Source organism: Malania oleifera, chromosome 2, assembly GCF_029873635.1.
Source record: "Malania oleifera isolate guangnan ecotype guangnan chromosome 2, ASM2987363v1, whole genome shotgun sequence".
In the NCBI taxonomy this organism is placed as follows: Eukaryota; Viridiplantae; Streptophyta; class Magnoliopsida; order Santalales; family Ximeniaceae; genus Malania; species Malania oleifera.
In genome coordinates this window covers 52,817,733-52,836,400 of record NC_080418.1, presented here as the reverse complement: position 1 = coordinate 52,836,400, position 18,668 = coordinate 52,817,733, and the positions used below count along the sequence as shown (strand labels likewise).

Genomic DNA, 18,668 nt, shown 5'->3' with positions numbered 1-18,668 from the left:
AAAACAAATCAGCTATGAACAGCGAGTAATAAGTAATAACATCGGTCCGAGACGAAGAAGATTAGACGGAGAAACAGGACGATGAACGAATTAAATCAGGAATGAGGCTCAATCGCCTTCCGTATGAGTGAAGAAAAAATGGACTACCGAAGAAGAATTAAAGCAAACGCAAGAAAAGAAAATTAAATGTCGAAAGAGAAGAAGCAAAAACAACAATTTGGAACACAAATATTCAAAATTTCCATTTTCCAGCAATCATACTACAAATTTTACATTTTTACAGCTGCGAATTTAGCCACTCCTACACGAAGGCGCCGTGCCCAGTTGAGCTGCAGAGATTAAAAAAATAAATAAATCACAGGGCTCCATTCTATTTCTTGGTGGTCGTGGGATCAATTGGGACCCCAACAGCTCAAGTACATGACTTGTCTCAACGACGACTCCGACTGCTTCTCCCTCACTTCCCTCTTTAATCTTTTGTTGTTGGAAGCCACAGCAGAAGAAGATGAAGAAGAAGAAGAAGAAGATTGCTTCCTGGCCTGAGCAAATGACCTGAAATCGTGGTTGGCGTGTTGGGCGATGGATCTGAGGGCGTAGTTCCATCTGCAGAACCCCTGGTCCTTCAACGCCTCCACTGCCCCAACTGTGGCTGCCACCATCCATGCTCTGCTCGCTGAACTCATCGTCTTTGATGATCGAAGTACTCAATCAAATAATACAATTAGGCAGATCTGTGATTGGTAGTGAATGGAGGATTCAAGTAAATTTTGTGGATTGAAGAAATGGATGAGCCGGGAGTGATGCTTATATGAAGAGAATGGTAAACCGGAGGCAGTGGAGGGCTTCTGCGGCGCTGGTGGTTTTCGGGTATGCTTGAATTTTCGCAGGTTTAAACTAGCACGCGGTTTACTTAAAACCACCTGCCTCGTTGCTGCCGACGGCCCCCATTGTGAAGGAGGATAAAATGACACGAGCATCCTTCCACTGAAAAGGTCTTAGTGAACTACCCTTTGTATCCCCAAGTCTCCGCTAATGCATGTTCCCTTCTAATATAATCATGACATTATAAGATTAATATAAAATATTTTTGTTGCACAAATATGGATACGAACCATAAATTCATATCTATTGTGTAACAGAAATCAAATAAAATTAATATCTTGAGCTAGTTTAGAATTTTTCGCAACATAAAATCAAAGGACATAAAAAAATAGAGTACGGAAAACTGAGAAGCTCAAGGAAGTTTTCTTATGGAAGACTTATTTATGAAGCCTCCTAGGAGTACTTGAAGCTTACACTCTATGAAAAATGAATCTCAATCAGAACAAACAAGAAAGAGTTTAAACTTGGTGAGATAAACACAAGAAAACTCTTACAAAGAAGTATTGGTAATACGAATGTGTAAGAGGAGTAGTATATGACTTGAATATGAGATTTTGGTCTTTTGAAAATCAGAGGATATTTGCTAATTATAATTGTTAATCTCATTCTAACTTTTGCAAATGAGGGGGTATATATAGACTTCCCCAAAATTATAACCGTTTTGGACATATTAGTCGTTTTAGAAAAAGTTTAAGTGAGATTAACAAAAATAACAACGTTTTTAACCTCGGTAAAATTTGCCAACCTGAGAGCATCGGTTGACTGTACTTAAGGTTCGATTGACCGAGTGTCTGGGATCAGTCTACCGGGAGTATTTTGAACTAGAAAGATGGTCGACCGTACTTGAGGGGTTCAAAGGCAATTTTTCAAATCCGTGCGATTCGGTTGACTAGATCATTTTGAAATAGGAGGTTTGGTCGACTGAGCAGTTGGGGCTTCTCCTGAGGATGCTTGGTCGGTCAGAGCATTAGAGTTCATTTTCTAGTCGATCGATCGATCGAAGGGTCAACTTTTGACCCCAAAAAGGTTCGGTCGATCAAGCTATATAAGTTTGGCTAGGTTCAGTCGACCGTATTGTGGTCAAACAGTTGACCACTGACCAGTTCGGTCAAGCTTGGTTGGGCTCGGTCAACCAAACATGCCTATTTTGGGCATTTCAGTCCTTTTCTCTTTAGAATGTTGTCCCTATTCATATGATGATTATTTTCAAGACTATGGGGGACATTTTTATGCAATATTCAAGATCATAAAGACAATCTATGGTCTTTGTTAGTTAACCCAAAAAATCTGGCGTCAATCAACCGAAGGGGATCCCTAAGGTCATTCAATAATCCTTTGAGTTAATCTACCATATCATGCATGTAATGCATTGATTATTACAGACCATTTCCTATTTACTATTACAGACCCGAATAAAACTCAATTAAATTACAATAAATAAATGTTCAATGTTCTAGGTCTTTATCCTCTTCAAGTCCATGTGCGTGCACAATATGATACTTTCAATTGATTTTGCACACAAACTCATCAATCATTAAATACAAAAAATACTTGTTATTAACAAAACCAAGTATGACCTATAGGGTCAACAATCTCTCCCTTTTTAATGATGACAAATATTTGCCTACTTCTCCCCCTTTTGGCAATAGCAAAAAGGGCCTAAATAAACATTTAAGTATATAAGAAAATAATCATTTGAATACAAGATATGTTTAGGAAAAAGGTTTTTAGAAAATTCGGTAGCATGTCGTTTGAAAATAGAACATTTAGAAAAAATCTCTGTATACAAGTGACCTGATTGAGTAATATATTTATAAGATATTCACAACTACTTACTCAAACAGTTTAGTATTCTCAAAACATAAATATAACTATCAATCATGCAAGAGATATGATAGTCATGCATTTTATAGTGCAAACAAATTCATAGAGTATAAAACAATGACAGGTTTAACAATTAAGCACACAAACTATATAACTGGTTATTAAAATGTGTAAATAACAAGTTAAACCAGAAATATCCTCAAACCATTGTGATTTAAGCATTTCATGAGACCCGCAGAAAATTTGAATTTAAAGACATGTTGTAACGACCTGCTTATATAATCATATAGTAAAATATTTTTATTAATATAGTCAACTCGAATGTGTGCGTAACGGGGACATATCTGACATTCACAGCAGAAACCTAAGCAGTAGTAAATGTAAATCACATTCTCATAACCATAAAATACATAATACCATAGTCAACTAAATTTCAAAATACTGTGTTTATAAACAATCTCCAAAAATACAAAAATATATAAATATCTAGATACCCACAACACAAATCTCATGTTCCTAGATCAAAACTTACCCTCCTAGCGGGGTAGTATCACACTATCTTAACAGTGGCGTCGATCCACCGGTCTTTCTGGGTTTCCTGAAAATGATTTAATGTTGGGGGTAAGACACCTCTCAGTAAGGGAAAGTAAAATAAATACAGCTGTGTGACAACATGAATATTTGGTGCTATAATACATATACAGTACATTTCATATACCAGAAAACATTCATTATAACATAACTGAATAAGCATATACTTTCGTAATTTCTAATAAATCATATTGTACAAGAAAAGTCTGATATAACTGGTAATACTGTAATTTACCCAAGATGTATAGTTAGCTGATGTCATGTATTACCCCCTATGACGGGTTGTGCAGCCCGAAGGCAGGACCCAACAATGGCTGACCGACCACTACCGAGTCAAAAATGTATGTAAGTACGATGGACCTGCCACACCCTGGTCCGGACTTCCAGGTGGATGTCTACAACTCTGCACTGAAAGGCACATCGACTATCCATCTCCCACCCCCTTTACTTGCAGGGGCGGTTAGCATAAGTCTGAACATAATAATCTGATCTGTATAATTTCGGTACCGTGCTCCTGAAACAAAACTGAACTATCATCTGGGTTCTGATAACATATAATACATGATAATATACTTGTCTAACATGAATAGATTGATAGCATTTTCTGTAATAACATACATACACTCATACATACATAAGACCTTGCGCCATTTTCTTTCATATCTGTGGCCTTGCACCGAACATTCATAAATATGGCGCCGGAATCATACATTATACACGGCCTTGCGCTGGCTATCAATCACGGCCTTGCGCCGAACATTTCATACATATTATTCTCAATAAATAATCTGTTTATCATGTATTTTGAAACCATAATATATTGCAATATTCCATCATTTCTGAAACATACTTTATTCGTAAAATTGTCATAACATAATACTTTTCACGTAAAATAATATTCATGCCACACAATGCTGAATAAAACCATACATTCTATTCTAAAATTATATTTTCTGGCATTTCTTACTAATACATACATTTCTGTATAATAGTAGTATTTTCCAAAATATGCATTTTCTCAATGATATACACATATAATACATGCTTTCCTGAACATAATTATTCTAATAATTTAATAATAATTTTCATGGAAAAATAATTGCTTCAGTTTATTCTCTTACCTGATTTCTGAAAGGAAACCCCCCCTAGAATATACTCGTCCTACCTTCGTGGGGTTCTCCATTCAATACCCTGAAAACGACAACTCTCAGAACTAAACTTCAGTATTTCTTCGTGAATAACATTTCCTATAACTATAGAAAGACCAAATTTTGAATAAAAAGCCTTACCTTAAACCAAGGATGAATTCCAAAGTAGCTTCACCGATGATCCACTCTGGTAGGTTTGCAGAGAACTTCCCCAGGAGTGTTGTGGTGGCTTCAGATCGTTGAATCGGTGTAAATCCGGCCTAGAAACTTAGAGAGAAGGGAGGAGGGACGAAGTGAGGAGAGAGAGAGAAATGCTCGCAGGATTTTCGACCATAAAATGAAGGTTAGGCCTATTTATACACTGGAATTCATCAACGAGTCACATCAATTCGTTGACAAGGTTAAGAAGGCAATTCGTCGAGGAATGTTACTCCTCGTCGACGAAATTCAGAGCTGTGATATATATCCCCTCGTTATTTTCTCGTCGACGAAGCACACCGTCGTTAACGAGCCCAAAATACCACGTCGTCGATGAATGCGAAGCGTTCGTCGATGAAGTCTGCTGCCGCCCTATTTTACTATTTCCATTTTCCTCTCTCTTTATTATTTAAATATCATTATTTTTTGGGTCATTAAACATGTGGTATATAAAGAATAAGTTTGAGCATAAATACAGTCTAACTAGTTCGCATGCATTTTTATGTGTAGTTACTGAACTAGTTATGCGACTTTAAAATCATATATGTATATAATAAGGCAAGAGATAAAGAGTTTTAGTTTTGAAATTAGTTCTTACCATAAATAAAAATCTATGTAAATAAATATATATATATGTATATATATAAATATATATCTCCTTTATGATGTTTGCCTAAAGTACTGGGGGTTGCTTGCCAAAAAAAAAAAAAAAATTAAAGATCATGCAAGCAAGCAATATTTTTCTGGTTTGTTAATTAAGCACACAAAATGAAATATAACCAGAAAACCACAACCATGATGATCCCAAAGATTTAACAATCACATGCAAGATATATGTTAAACGCAAACAACTTGTAGCAAAACAATATATATTAACTTAAGATTTTCACAAAGATTATTTCATTTAAGCACATGTCACAGTGAATCACAACAAAGATCTAAGCCTCAAAAGTTGGAGAACATATCGAGTTTATTTTGGATGCTCCCCCTATTAATTTGAGTACGAGCTTAGATGAAAACAATTGCTTATACTAATCAAAAATTAATTTCATTAAGCATGTCATACAGTATAAGCAATTATTTTTGCACTCCTTAAGCCAACTATACTGAATATATATCAACTATAATTATCACCTGATCAGTATAGTTGTCCCTATAGACCATTGATGCGTCAGAAAATGTATATTAAGGCAAACTTTAGAGTTAATGACCCATGAACATTCCATATCAAATTATAGAGCTTTAAGAGCTAGATATAATGTTCAAGGTTTTTTGAAGAGCCTCGATATTCAATAAATGAAAGTGATGCATGTGAGTCATTTATAATTTTCTATAGGAATGGAGTTGAGCTCCTCTAACTACCTGATGATTATGTTAGGATGAAATTTAACTTTCAATTTTTTTTTCACTCATCATTTCAAAAATATTTTAACATTTGTTTTATCATAATCATCTTTGTTCAAAGTTTTATTTTGGGAAAAATCTATCGAAATTTTGGCAACTTGTCGTTTGTAAATTGGACATTTTCCCATAAAACGTGTACCTAATAGTAGGTTGTTTTCAACAAATAAATCATATAAAGCAAGCCACAACCTAATATCCACAACTAGCATGCAAATTATATCACTGCATCCGCCTTGCAGGAGGCTTTCAACACAAGTATGCTTTTCAGTGGTTCAATCAACAACTCATAAAAGAAATGAACTATCCAATAGATGACATGAACAGTAACTAACAGTGGACAGTTATGAGATTAGTGCAGAGTTTTTCTCACAAGAGCATACATACATATAAGCATGAATAAAAATTGAGAGCATTTTAATGTATATAGATATGAAAGATGAATGCTCCTCCTTAATTATACACTCGACTCATTTAATGCCTTTTTATTATTTTTCAAATCATTTAACCAAGAGATCTAGATTTTTAATGATATATGCTTGGCTTTGGGTGAATAGGCTTAGAGGACCAAAAATTCACAATATATATTTCTTTCAAAGTCATAAGCCTAAAATGCCTCTTCCCTTATGAATCTCAATGCGTGTGAGAGGCATGAGTTCAGAATGGCTTTCAATTTAAATTGCTCGTGCTCAGGTTTCATTTGGACTATGACTTTTCTCTAAATTTGAAACCTAGTGCAATTAATTTAGCCATTCAACTTTTCTAAAGATATGAAGCTCTAAGGATTTGACTTTGAAGGATTGAGAGCTTGTGACACAAGTTAGAATAAATACTCTTAAATTTTTAATTACTTGTTAAGTTATGAAGAGCATTTTGAAGTGAGCACATGTGGATAGTATTAAGATAGTTTTATGATAGTGAATCAGTCCAAACAATTTAGATAAAGAGCAATTAGAAGAGTATGAATTTTGGAACACTGCTCTTTGGTGATTGGAAAGTATCCTTTAGGTATGATCATACAGAGGAGCAAGGATACGAACCAAGGAATGGGTGAAACCTTATCGAATATGATCGTGGTTTGGTAAGGATTTCCTATGGAGGATACGGTGAACCAAAATTAGAAGATTTTTATATTTTAAACACAAAAGGGAATATTTTGGTTAATCAGTGAAACTAGAATCCCTTAGTGGTTGCCTCTAATTTTGATTATGGAAGGATGTCTTTAAATAAGCACTAGTTAGAATAGGTACTAATGATCATTAGTGCTTAAGCCTAGAGTAATGACTAAGCTATGGTTAAGGATTTTATATTCAAAAATGAGTTTAGGTTTAAAAAATATATATCAGGATGGATTCCCTAAAGCTCAAATATGTGCAATGGAAAAAAGGTATGCTTAGCTTTAGATATTCATATTTAAGCGTGATTTAAGCAATTTGAAATTTAAATACAAGGCAAACATGCCATGTCCATTTGGAAGTGGATTTTTATTCAAGTAGCCAATAATTTCATATTTGAACTAAGGAATATATGCATTAAGTTCAGATTGGTTATTTTGCTTGAATTTCCATATTGGCTTAATTTTTTCAAGATCCTTAGTATGAAAAATTTATACTAAGTTTTACGGTTTCAGCCCAAACCACTTCCTAAGCCTTTAGACGACACTACCCCCTATAGCTAATCCTAAATGCTAAGAAAGAATTATGTGGTCATGTAATTTTTGTTTGAGTAAATTCTTCTTTGAATTTCAAGGGGTTTGTTTTCTTAATAACCCATACCATTTTTCTATATTTTATTCTTGATGGGTTAGGAGTCGATGATTCTTTGACTTTCCATACTCGTTTGGGTTTCACACCTTTTCTTTTAAACAGGCAATCAAATTTTATGTGCCTCTTCTTTTTACACAAGACACATGTGGTGTGATTGTATTGACTGGAGGAGGTACTACCATAATGTTTCGATTCTTTTACAAAGTACCCCATGTATAGGTTCTTCCTTTTTCTATTTTCAACTCCATTAAAACCTATACCTTCCTTATCTGAGGTCATTTTTTGTGAACCTAACAACTTATTAAAGTTGTCCATGCCTCTAGTGAACGTGTAGATGATCTTAGATTGGTATTCTATTTTCTTCTCTAGTTCTTGCATTTTTAAGTTTTTAAGACCCTTACAAACATTTTGTAATTTAATAAACTCTTTAGTCATGTTGTTTGCTTTTTGTTCAAGTTATGCAATACGAAGATCTTTATTATTATCATTAGAAACTTTGGATTTCAAGATAGTCATTCTAATGACTCATTCTTGCTCACTAATCTTTTGATTTTCAGGTCATTTTCTCTTTCAGCAAGAACTTTAGATTCACGTTCTTTCATGCATGCTTCACACTTGTTTTCCAAAACAGTATATTTCTTATTAGATTTAACAAGTAACTTATGAATTCTAACATATTCAATTTGCAATTCTTCATAAGTTGGCATGCTTTCATTATCAGAACTATCATATGATTCAGAATCCAATATATCATTTAAATCAGCATATGAATCATTTCAAGATTTATCTACTAAAATAGAAGGAGTAGAGATTACCTCATTATTAGTTAAATTAACAAAGCATTGGTTATCTCCTTCAAGATCTGCAGGGCTTGATTCATAAGGAGTGATCACTTTATTTTGTATGGATGCTCAATATCTCCTCTCAAGTTCATCTTAGATCTCCTTAGCACTGCTACATGCTATAACCTCACATAAAATATTAGAATCTAAAACATGTAGTAAGGTATTCATAGCATCAAAATTTACTTGCACTAAGTTCCTATCAGTATCATTCAATTAACATTTAGATTTAGGAACATCAGCACAATCAATGGATTTAACAAGCACACTATCACCCTGATCAATGACTTTCCAAAATCTCCAATTTAAAGCTTTCACATATACAATCATTCTAAATTCCCATATAGTATAGTTTTCACCACAAAATACTGGTGGGTGTGTGACCAACCTTCCCTCATATAAAGGGGATGTACTAACACAAGTCATCATGATCTTTTACTAAATGACGTTTAAGTCTAAGTTACGAGACTCTAATACCAATTGTTAGCTTTGGTGCAATTCCAAGAGGGGTGGTGAATTGGTATTTTAAAAAATTAATCCCCTAGGTCAGTCCACAAACAACAGTATTACACAAACCTAAGATCAATCTAGTGCATATAAAATAAATCAATGTAAATATACAATGGAATTTAAATTGCAATAGAAATTTAATCAAGCATGCACAATAAAGCAGTAAAGGAGATAACACCAGAAATATTATTGAGGTTTGGCAAACTGCCTACATCCCCGCCTTGGCACACCCACACTAGGATTACACTATAAGCTCACTTAACGGGTGGAGCGGCACCATTTACAACCAGGTCAATTAACGGGGCTGACCTTAACCTACACCTTACTAGGATGGTGCACCTAACTTCCAGGACTATTCCACAAAACTAGTCTCCCTCTTCAAGCCCATGCTTGGAATACAACAAATGTATATGAAATTTTGTGTACACGGAAATATGCTTCTTCACAAGTAGAAATGTACCAATATAATCAACACACTACCAAATGATAAGTGTTGACTTTTGAGTTCGATCTCTGTTTTTGATGTTGACAAAGCGTATGTATCTTACCTGTGCACTAAGCTTATAAACAAGGTTGTTGATTAAGGTGTAATCCCAAGAGGGGGGGGGGGGTGGTGAATTGGATATTAAAAAAAGAATTCACTTAATTTTCTTTTACACACTTCTTATAAGTTTACCAACTACTTCTAGTTGCTCAATTATGTGTGAGTGTGGCAATCCTATCTATGCATGCAATATACTTAATTTAAATATAACGTGGAAAATAAAGAGTAAAAGGAAGAGAGAAGACAAACGCAATTTTACGAGGTTCAGCCGACTTGACCTACGTCCTCGCCTTGAGCAACCACTCAAGGATTCACTAAAAACCCCGCTCCTTAAAGTGGGACGGAGCTTCCCTTACAAACCGCTACTTACAAAAGGTACAACTCCCCCCTTATCCGCTGCTCACAATAGGTACAGCTTCCTCCTCACATCCGGTTCACAAGCCAAACCGTGTTTACAATGAAATATGAAAATAACACTCAAAACAATACTTCTAACAAAAGCTTGTGAGTACAATTCAATTTCCTAGTACCTTAACATATGATATAACTTGAAGCTCAAGAATGTATGAAAAACGATACAATCGTTTGATGTATGATATGTGTCAACATATAAATTAGTATTTAATCAAAACTCCCAAGTGAAAATATATTTGGAATGCTTTGGAGTCTACTAGGGTTCTCAATTCACTTTGTAAAGATGCTCAAGTATATTTGAAGCGAGCTATTTAACAAAAATTTGACTTGAATACAACTCAATCAAAAATTGCAAAGTTTTCCTTCAAGTTCCAATACTTTAATCGAAGTAGGTTTTTCAATATGAAGCCCAATGAACAATATATATGAATATGTGTTTATGTACTTCTTGAATTTCCAATCAATCAACCAAGCTAACAAGTTTTTCTTAAAACATGATCTTCCCGAAAATCAATTTTTATATGTGAATACACACTCAAGATCAAAACCTCTTTCTAATGATAAACACGTAAAGAGATGAGAAATTCTTGAAAAGTAATAACTTGACAGATCAAACCTTAATACTGGATCAAAGTTTAGTTGTATGAATGGATGCCCTTTTGATTTCTGTAGAGATTTTCTCAAACGAAGATGGAAAGAGATTGAAGTGCAGAAAACCGGCTCTAGGGTTCAAATCTTGCAATGAGAAGTATATCTTTCTTGTTGTGTCTCTTAGCTTGTGTTCTAGGGTTTAGATATTCATAATATATAATATTTTACCCTTAGAATTAATCTCAGCCGTTGGATCAATAAGATACTTCGCGTGTCTTTTTAATAAAGAATTGATTTTTAGGCTTTCTCGCTAGTTCAGGCAACCGCACTCAACTTCAGGCTCCTGAAGTATCAACTTCAGGCGCCTGAGGTTCCAAGGTCAAGCAATCAAACAGTCTCGGCCAGGTTCTGTCTTCTCCATTTAATTCTTCAGGCGACTGAACTTAATCTTCAGGCAACCGAAGAAATTCTTCAGGCTACTGAGGTTTGAGTTCAGGCGACCGAACTACCCATTCTCTCAAATTTTTATTTCTAACTGAAAAATCTACTTGGCATCTTTTCTTGGGTCTTTGATAAAATATATTTTTCATGATTTTGAAAACATTTCAAGGTCCATGAGAGTTTCCTAATGATGTACATGAAATGCATGAATCCTAAAACCATTTTAAGTTATAATGAGCCTCAAATTAAATCATATGAAAATGTTAATACATAAGTTCTAAATACCCTTTCCCAAGATATTCTTGAACTTTGCCTCTTGCATCTTAATTCCCGTACTCTTTGAGTTCCATGGATCTTGCCAAGATTTGTTAACTTTCCGTGCATGCTTAGTGTAAGTCCTGTTCACAAACTCAATACACAGATCAAATATCAAGTGATTTGTCATTATCAAAATAAGATTGGACTCGTAGAGTCAACAAAGGTTAATTCTTTGCATGCATAGATGGTAAAGATACAGTAATGCCATAAGGAACTCAATGCTCACACCGTATGATGGCGTTTGGAGAAGCAAAAGGAATAAAGACCTATTTTCATTTGTATTTGCATTCATTTTTATATTGATCTGTAATAATTTATATCGGTTTGTAATAATCTCTACATGTCATGCGTACAGGTATTTGTAAGCTCAAAATAACTGTAGAATGACCATAGGGGAATGACCATAGGGGTTGAATGACCTTAGGGAACCCTTCGGTCGACCGACGCCGGATTTTTGGGACTATCTTAAAACGGCCTCAGTAAGACCTTAGTATGACTCTAGGTCCTAACACTCTCACATATATTGTTGACCTTATAGGTCACACCCGATTTTGATTATAACAAATACTCATTATATATCTAATGGGTGCTTGAGATTATGTGCAGGAACCAAAAACTGTCAAAATCATAATGCACATGCACATGGAGAAAATGAAGAATTAAAGACCAATATTATATTTTGTGTTGTAATATATATATTTCATTTGCAAATTTTGTCTGTAATAATAATTAGGATATTTGGTTTGTAATAAGCACACACATCATATGCATGGTTTATTATGTAAGTTCAAACCAAAATACAACCTAAAATGACCTTAGGATTTTCGGTCGACCGACACCGGACTTTTTCAGTGTCGTTAATTGGACATAAATGACCCTAAGACACACACATTTGCACCTATGTTTGATAGACACTTGAATAAGGTCTGTATGTTTCAAGATAGGACCAAAATGCACACTTGGTGCACTCTCGGTCGACTGGCCAACACAATTCATTTTGGCTTGGTCAACCGAACTGGACTTGGGTCAACTGTTGACCAAGGCCCTGGTTGACCGAACTAAGTAGTTCAAAAAGCCCTGGTCGATCGAAACCTCCTTGGGTCAACAATTTGACCATCTGGTCGACCGATCCTTTTTTGTTCTCCAACTACCTGGTCGATCGAGGGTCCTCGGGAGAAATCCCAACAGTCTGGTCGACCAAACCAACCAGTTCAAAAATGGTTCGGTCGACTGAACCTTGGAGATTTGAAAAATCACCTTCTCTTGATCAACTGAACCATATGAGACCTGGTAGACCGAAACATTTCTGGTCGACCGAACCTCTCGGGTTGCCCTGATTTTGCCCACGGTTAAATATTTTTTAAACAGGGTTAAAATGTTTTAAATGTCATTAAACTTTTTCAATAATTCCTAATAGGTCCCCAATGGTCAAAAATCATGGGATGTCTATATATACCCCTTCATTTGGGAAAATTAGGGGGTGATTAGCAAAAAGGACTAAAAATTTTCTCTCAAGCAAAAATACTCTCTTTTGATTCCTACTGCTTATATTTTCCCTACAAACACTCTAACTTACCTTCTCAAGCTCTAATATCATTTGTAAGTACTTTGAGTGTATATTCAAAAAGGTTTTGCTCTCATTGTTTGAAGTGTTTGAATCGATTTTTCTTACGAGAGCATAACCTAAGTATTATTTGGAGGCTTTGCTAATAAGCCTATCCTAAGAAAACTTGTATTGAACTTTCGAGTGTTGCATTCTCATTGTAATATCTCAGGAAGTTTGTATTTGTTTTTGGCTTGTAAAAATATTTTCAAACTTACTTAAATATCTTATGGTATTTATATTGACATATTTGTGAAAAGATATTTGTGTGTGTTATATTAATCTTTGTGGCAAGATCTATTCAAGTATATATCATTTGCTGAAATACAAAGATTACATATATCTTGCAAACCAAGCATATACACTATTTATGTGATTGACATCTTCTACTATTTAGGATATTTAAATATTGCATGAAATCTTTGTTTGAGCACCTTGATTGAGAACATCTAGAAATATAAAGATTGCTTGTTGACACTCTCACGTATGCGTTACAATGATAGAAAATACCTTTGAGAGTTGAACTATCTAGACCACACTGAACTTACATTTTAAATCATCTGTGGTGTTTGTGATTGTGCGCATTTGGGGTACAAATTTGCTTTACGTGAAAGCACCCTTATATTGTACCTTTTGATTGTATATCTGAGAGATTCCAAGCGTGGCCTGAGGGGGCGGTAATCCAGTCTGGTAAGGATTGGTGTAAAGGTTGAGGTCAGCCCTGTGCTAATTGACCTGGTTTGTATAGGTGCCGCTCCACCTGTTTAAGTAAGCAAGTTATTGTGATAATCCTTGTGCTAGTTAGCCAAGGCGGGGACATAGGTAGTTGGCCGAACCTCGATAACATATCTGCGTGTCACACTCTCTTTATTGCTTTCTGGTGCTTGTGTGAGTAATTAAACTGCTTTATTTAATTTCTGATACATTTATATTACTTGCACTAGATTGACCATAGGCTTGTGAACATACTACTGTTAGGAGGAACACCTACGAGATAAATTTTTAAAATACCAATTCACCCCCCCTCTTGGGATCATGTTAAAGCTAACATGTGCTTAAATTAAATATTTCTAAGGAATTTGAGAGAGCTCGGGTGATCGAACCCTAGGAGTTCAAAACTCCTCGGGCGCCCAAACTGTTGAAAAGTCAACAGTTGACTTGGACTCTCGGGCAACCAAACTAATTTATGCATACTATCCACGGGTGCCCGAACCCTTCGAAAGGGACATTCCACCAACTCGCGTTACCGAGCGATTTAGTTCAAAAAGAGCCCTGGGCGATCGAACACACGAGTGTGGGCTACCAAACATATGACCGGACACTTGAATTTATGAAGAAATATTTCTAACTTTGTTTCGGGCCACCAAACTTAAACTCGGGTTGCCAAACCCATTTGAGGACCTTTATTTATTGTGTTTGTTCAGACGACCGAACCTCGATTCAACCACCTGAACCTTGTCGGGTTAAAACTATTTTAACTGAGTTAAACACAAGTTAATTTGGGTTAGTATTTTCTAAGCATTTTAGACTTTTCTAAGAATACCCAATAGGTCCTAAACGGTTATGTTTTTGCCTTGGTCTATAAATGTAAGTTCATTTGTGAGGATTATGCAAATATTAAGAAAAATCATTAGCCAAAATTCTCTCAAACCCAAAATCCCATTTTGCTTAAAATACTTCCAAACACTCTCATACCTTCGTTCGATTGATTAATCTTCACTTTATGAGAGTTCTTGCTTAGGTTATTGCTTAGTATTATTGCTTATACTCCCATTGTTTTTATTGATTGATTGTTATTGTTTTTGGGGAGTCAAGCAAGAGTTTTCCAACAACTTTTTATTTGATAAATCTAGTGTTGGGAAAAACTCATTAGCTTAAGGATCTTTGCATTGTCATTGCAAAGATTCCAATAGCTTGATTTTGTTGTGCAAAAATATTTTTCTACAAGCTATATTTTTCTTTCAAGTAACTCTTGAGAATATTGCATTGAAGGAAATATTTTGAGTTGTTTTGAATATTTGCAGCATTTTTGAAACCCTGATTATTATTGAGATCTGATATACACTGTTTCAAAGAAATAGGTTGATTAGAACACTCTTGAACATTACTATGATCATATCTTGTTGAGTATTATTTGCACATATATTCACATCACTGAGCTTACATTTACCTATATTGTTGATGTGTATGTGATTGCGCGTATTGGGTACATATCTGCTTTACATGAAAGCATAATCATTATACCAGTTATGTTGTGAAAAATACTTTTGTATTTCCAGGCGCGGCCTGAGGGGGTTTAATCTAGCCCGGAAGGATCAGGTTGGGGTCAGTCTTGTGAATTTGACCTAGGCCCTTCTCCGCCCCGCAAGGAGAATTTGTAAAGGTTGAGATCAGCCCTGTGCTAATTGATCTGGTTGTATTAGGTGCCGCTCCACCAATTAAGTGAGCATTAGTGGAATCCTTGGGCTTACGAGCTAGAGGCGGGGATGAAGGCACAGTTGGCCGAACCCTGATAACATATCGTGCATGTTCTTTATATTTCTGCGATTTACTTACTACACGTGTATGTTTTATTGTGAATGATTGGGTTTATTTTTGCATAGATAGAGCCTAAGTTGAGTAATACAATTGATTTGGTTTTACCTAGGCGATAATTTTTAAATTCCCAATTCACCCCCCTCTTGGGAATACACCAAAACTAACAATAAGATATGATAAGCTCAGTATAGTCTTAATGTCTACTCTTAAATATTAATGCAAACATGACAATCAGTTTGTGAGTGTGTATGTGAAAAGATCTTTGTGTCAAAATAACAGCATCAATCACAGTACAACAACAAAGATATCAAACACACTTCAAATATCCTCAACAAATATTTTTCTCAAAGTATATCATAAGAGATATTTGAAATTGGTTTGTAAAATTGTATTTATCTTCAAGCACACTTCAAATACCTTCAACAAATATTTTTCTCAAAATAAACCACACAAGATATTTGAAGTCGGTTTGTAAAAATTATTTGATCTTTGTGTCAAGATGGTAATATCAATCAAAAGATACACTAACAAGGATCTTCAGCACACAAGCAAATATCTCAAAATATATTTCTTAAAAAAACTAAATTAAGCACAAGAGACATTTGGAAGATGGTTTGCAAAATCTTATTTCACAAAAAAAATGCAATACGAACTCTTGAGTATTGCAATGAATATGCAAAATTTAGAAGTTCAATTAAGTTTTCCTATGGAAGACTTATTTACGAAGCTCCCTAGGAGAACTTGAAGCTTACTCTCTATGAAAAATGAATCTTAGTCAGAACAAGCAAGAGAGAGTCTAAGCTTGGTGAGATAAACACAAGAAAACTTTTACAAAGAAGTATTTGCAATACGAATGTGTAAGAGGAGTAGTATATGACTTGAATATGAGATTTTGGCCTTTTGAAAATCAGAGGATATTTGCACATTATAATTACTAATCTCATGCTAATTTTTGCAAATGAGGGGGTATATATAGACTTCCCCAAAATTATAACCATTTAGAACATATTAGTCATTTTAGAAAAATTTTAAGTGAGGCTAATAAAAATAACAGTGTTTTAAGCTTCGGTAAAATTTGCCAACCTGAGAGCACCGGTCGGGTGTACTTAAGGTTTGGTTGACCAAGTGTCTGCGTTCGGTCGATCGGGAGTACTTTGAACTAGAAAGATGGTTGATCGTACTTGAAAGGTTCAAAGGCGATTTTCCAAATCTGCGTGGTTCGGTCGACTGAATCATTTTGAACTAGGGTTCGGTCGACCGGGCGGTTGGGGCTTCTCCTAAAGATGTTTGGTTGACCAAAGCGTTGAAGTTCATTTTCTGGTCGGTCGACCAAAAGGTCAACTATTGACCCTAGGGAGGTTCAGTAGACCAAGCTATACAAGCTTGGCTAGGTTCAGTCGACCGTATTGTGGTAAAAAAGTGAGCACTGACTAGTTCGGTCGACCAAGCTGAATAAGCTTGGTTAGGCTCGGTCGACCAAACATGTCTATTTTGGGCATTTCGATCATTTTCTCTTTATAATGTTGTCCCTATTCATATGATGATTATTTTCAAGACTATAGGGGACATTTTTATGCAATATTCAGGGTCCTAAAGACAATCTATGGTCTTTGTGAGTTAACCCCAAAATCTGGCGTCAATCAATCGAAGGTCGACCGAAGGGGATCCCTAAGGTCATTCAATAATCCTTTGAGCTTATCTACCCTATCATGCATGTAATGCATTGATTATTATAGACCATTTCCTACTTACTATTACAAACTCGAATAAAACTCAATTAAATTACAAAAAATAAATGTTTAATGTTCTGGGTCTTTATATTCTTCAAGTCCATGTGCATGCACCATATGATATTTCCAATTGATCCTGCATACAAACCCATCAACCATTAAATACAAAGAGTATTTTTCATTATCAAAATCGGGTGTGACCCATAGGGTCAACAATTACAAATGAGTTGATTCCTCTTTTAAAGATATGTAGGCAGTATACCTTGTAAATCTAGCCATACCAAAACCAAAATCCTAACTCCCTTCTCCATCTCTTCTTCATTTTTCCTTGTTGTTTTATGCATTATATGTGTTACGAAAGTAATCCCTCTATCTTTCTTTATTTTCCTTTGTTGTTTGTGTATTGTACGTGTTATGTATGTTTGTTTGATTAGACATTAAAGTAGTAGGATTTTCTTAAGTCCTTTGAAAGTCCTTTTCAAAATGAGTAACGGTTTAGCATTCTCAAAATGAGATGTACACACACACACACACACACACACACACAAGGTAAGCGTGGTAACCATTCATAAGAATGGGTATTTTAGGGCGTTAACACTTAGAATTCTCAAGAAAAAGAATTTAAGGTGTTACGTTTCTATGCACAATTGTACCCCCAAACCTTATCTCTTTAAAAGGTTTTCTTTTATTTTGTCTTTTCAAAAAATAAAATAACGTGGCTACTTCGTTTTCACAAGTAAAAAGGCAAGTTAAACTAACCAATGATTTGGGTGATCTATCCTCGTTTTTATTTCAAAATGGTAACCAAATGTTGAAAACCCAAATAGGTGCTCAAAACCCGATATCGAAAGAGATAAATTTAAAGTTCTTGAGCAATTGAATTACCACCAACTAAAAATTTTTGTATACCTTTAGGTAGTTGGATTCCAATGCTTAAGCAAGATGCAACCTACGATCAAGGCTTTATAGTTAGCCCCCATGGAGCTTAATTAGATTTAGGCACCATTCTTGCACCTCCTACAGTTGAACTTGAAATTCTATTTACTTCTAACTTTCACATTCGATGTTTGAACTTCCTCTTATTCCCATATTATACACTTTTCCATGAAACTTGCCATTACAAGTGATTTAATAATAGGTTGGCTTCACTAGTGATCAAACTTGCTCAATTCTAGGACCATTTCACTGGTTTCCTATAAATCCTCAAATTATGTATTCAACCAACTAATTAATTAGGACTATTATTATGTGATCCTAGACATACAAAATACATTTCTTTGTCAAAGAAGCAGTGAAAACAGAATGGAATTTATGTACTTCTTGAAAT

The 18,668-nt window shown here is 35.0% G+C and overlaps 1 protein-coding gene across 1 annotated transcript; it reads right to left on the bottom strand.

The window, feature by feature from the left end:
• Nucleotides 1–216: 216 nt before the first annotated feature.
• LOC131149126 (uncharacterized) lies at nucleotides 217–820 on the bottom strand. The gene has a single exon (XM_058099244.1). It carries the CDS (start codon nucleotides 681–683, stop codon nucleotides 393–395), a length of 291 nt encoding a protein of 96 aa, XP_057955227.1. The 5' UTR covers nucleotides 684–820; the 3' UTR covers nucleotides 217–392.
• Between the last annotated feature and the right edge of the window lie 17,848 nt (nucleotides 821–18,668).

Bases quoted from the DNA above. Each gene is read 5' to 3' on its own strand.
- LOC131149126 (XM_058099244.1), bottom strand. From the start codon at position 683: ATGAGTTCAGCGAGCAGAGCATGGATGGTGGCAGCCACAGTTGGGGCA.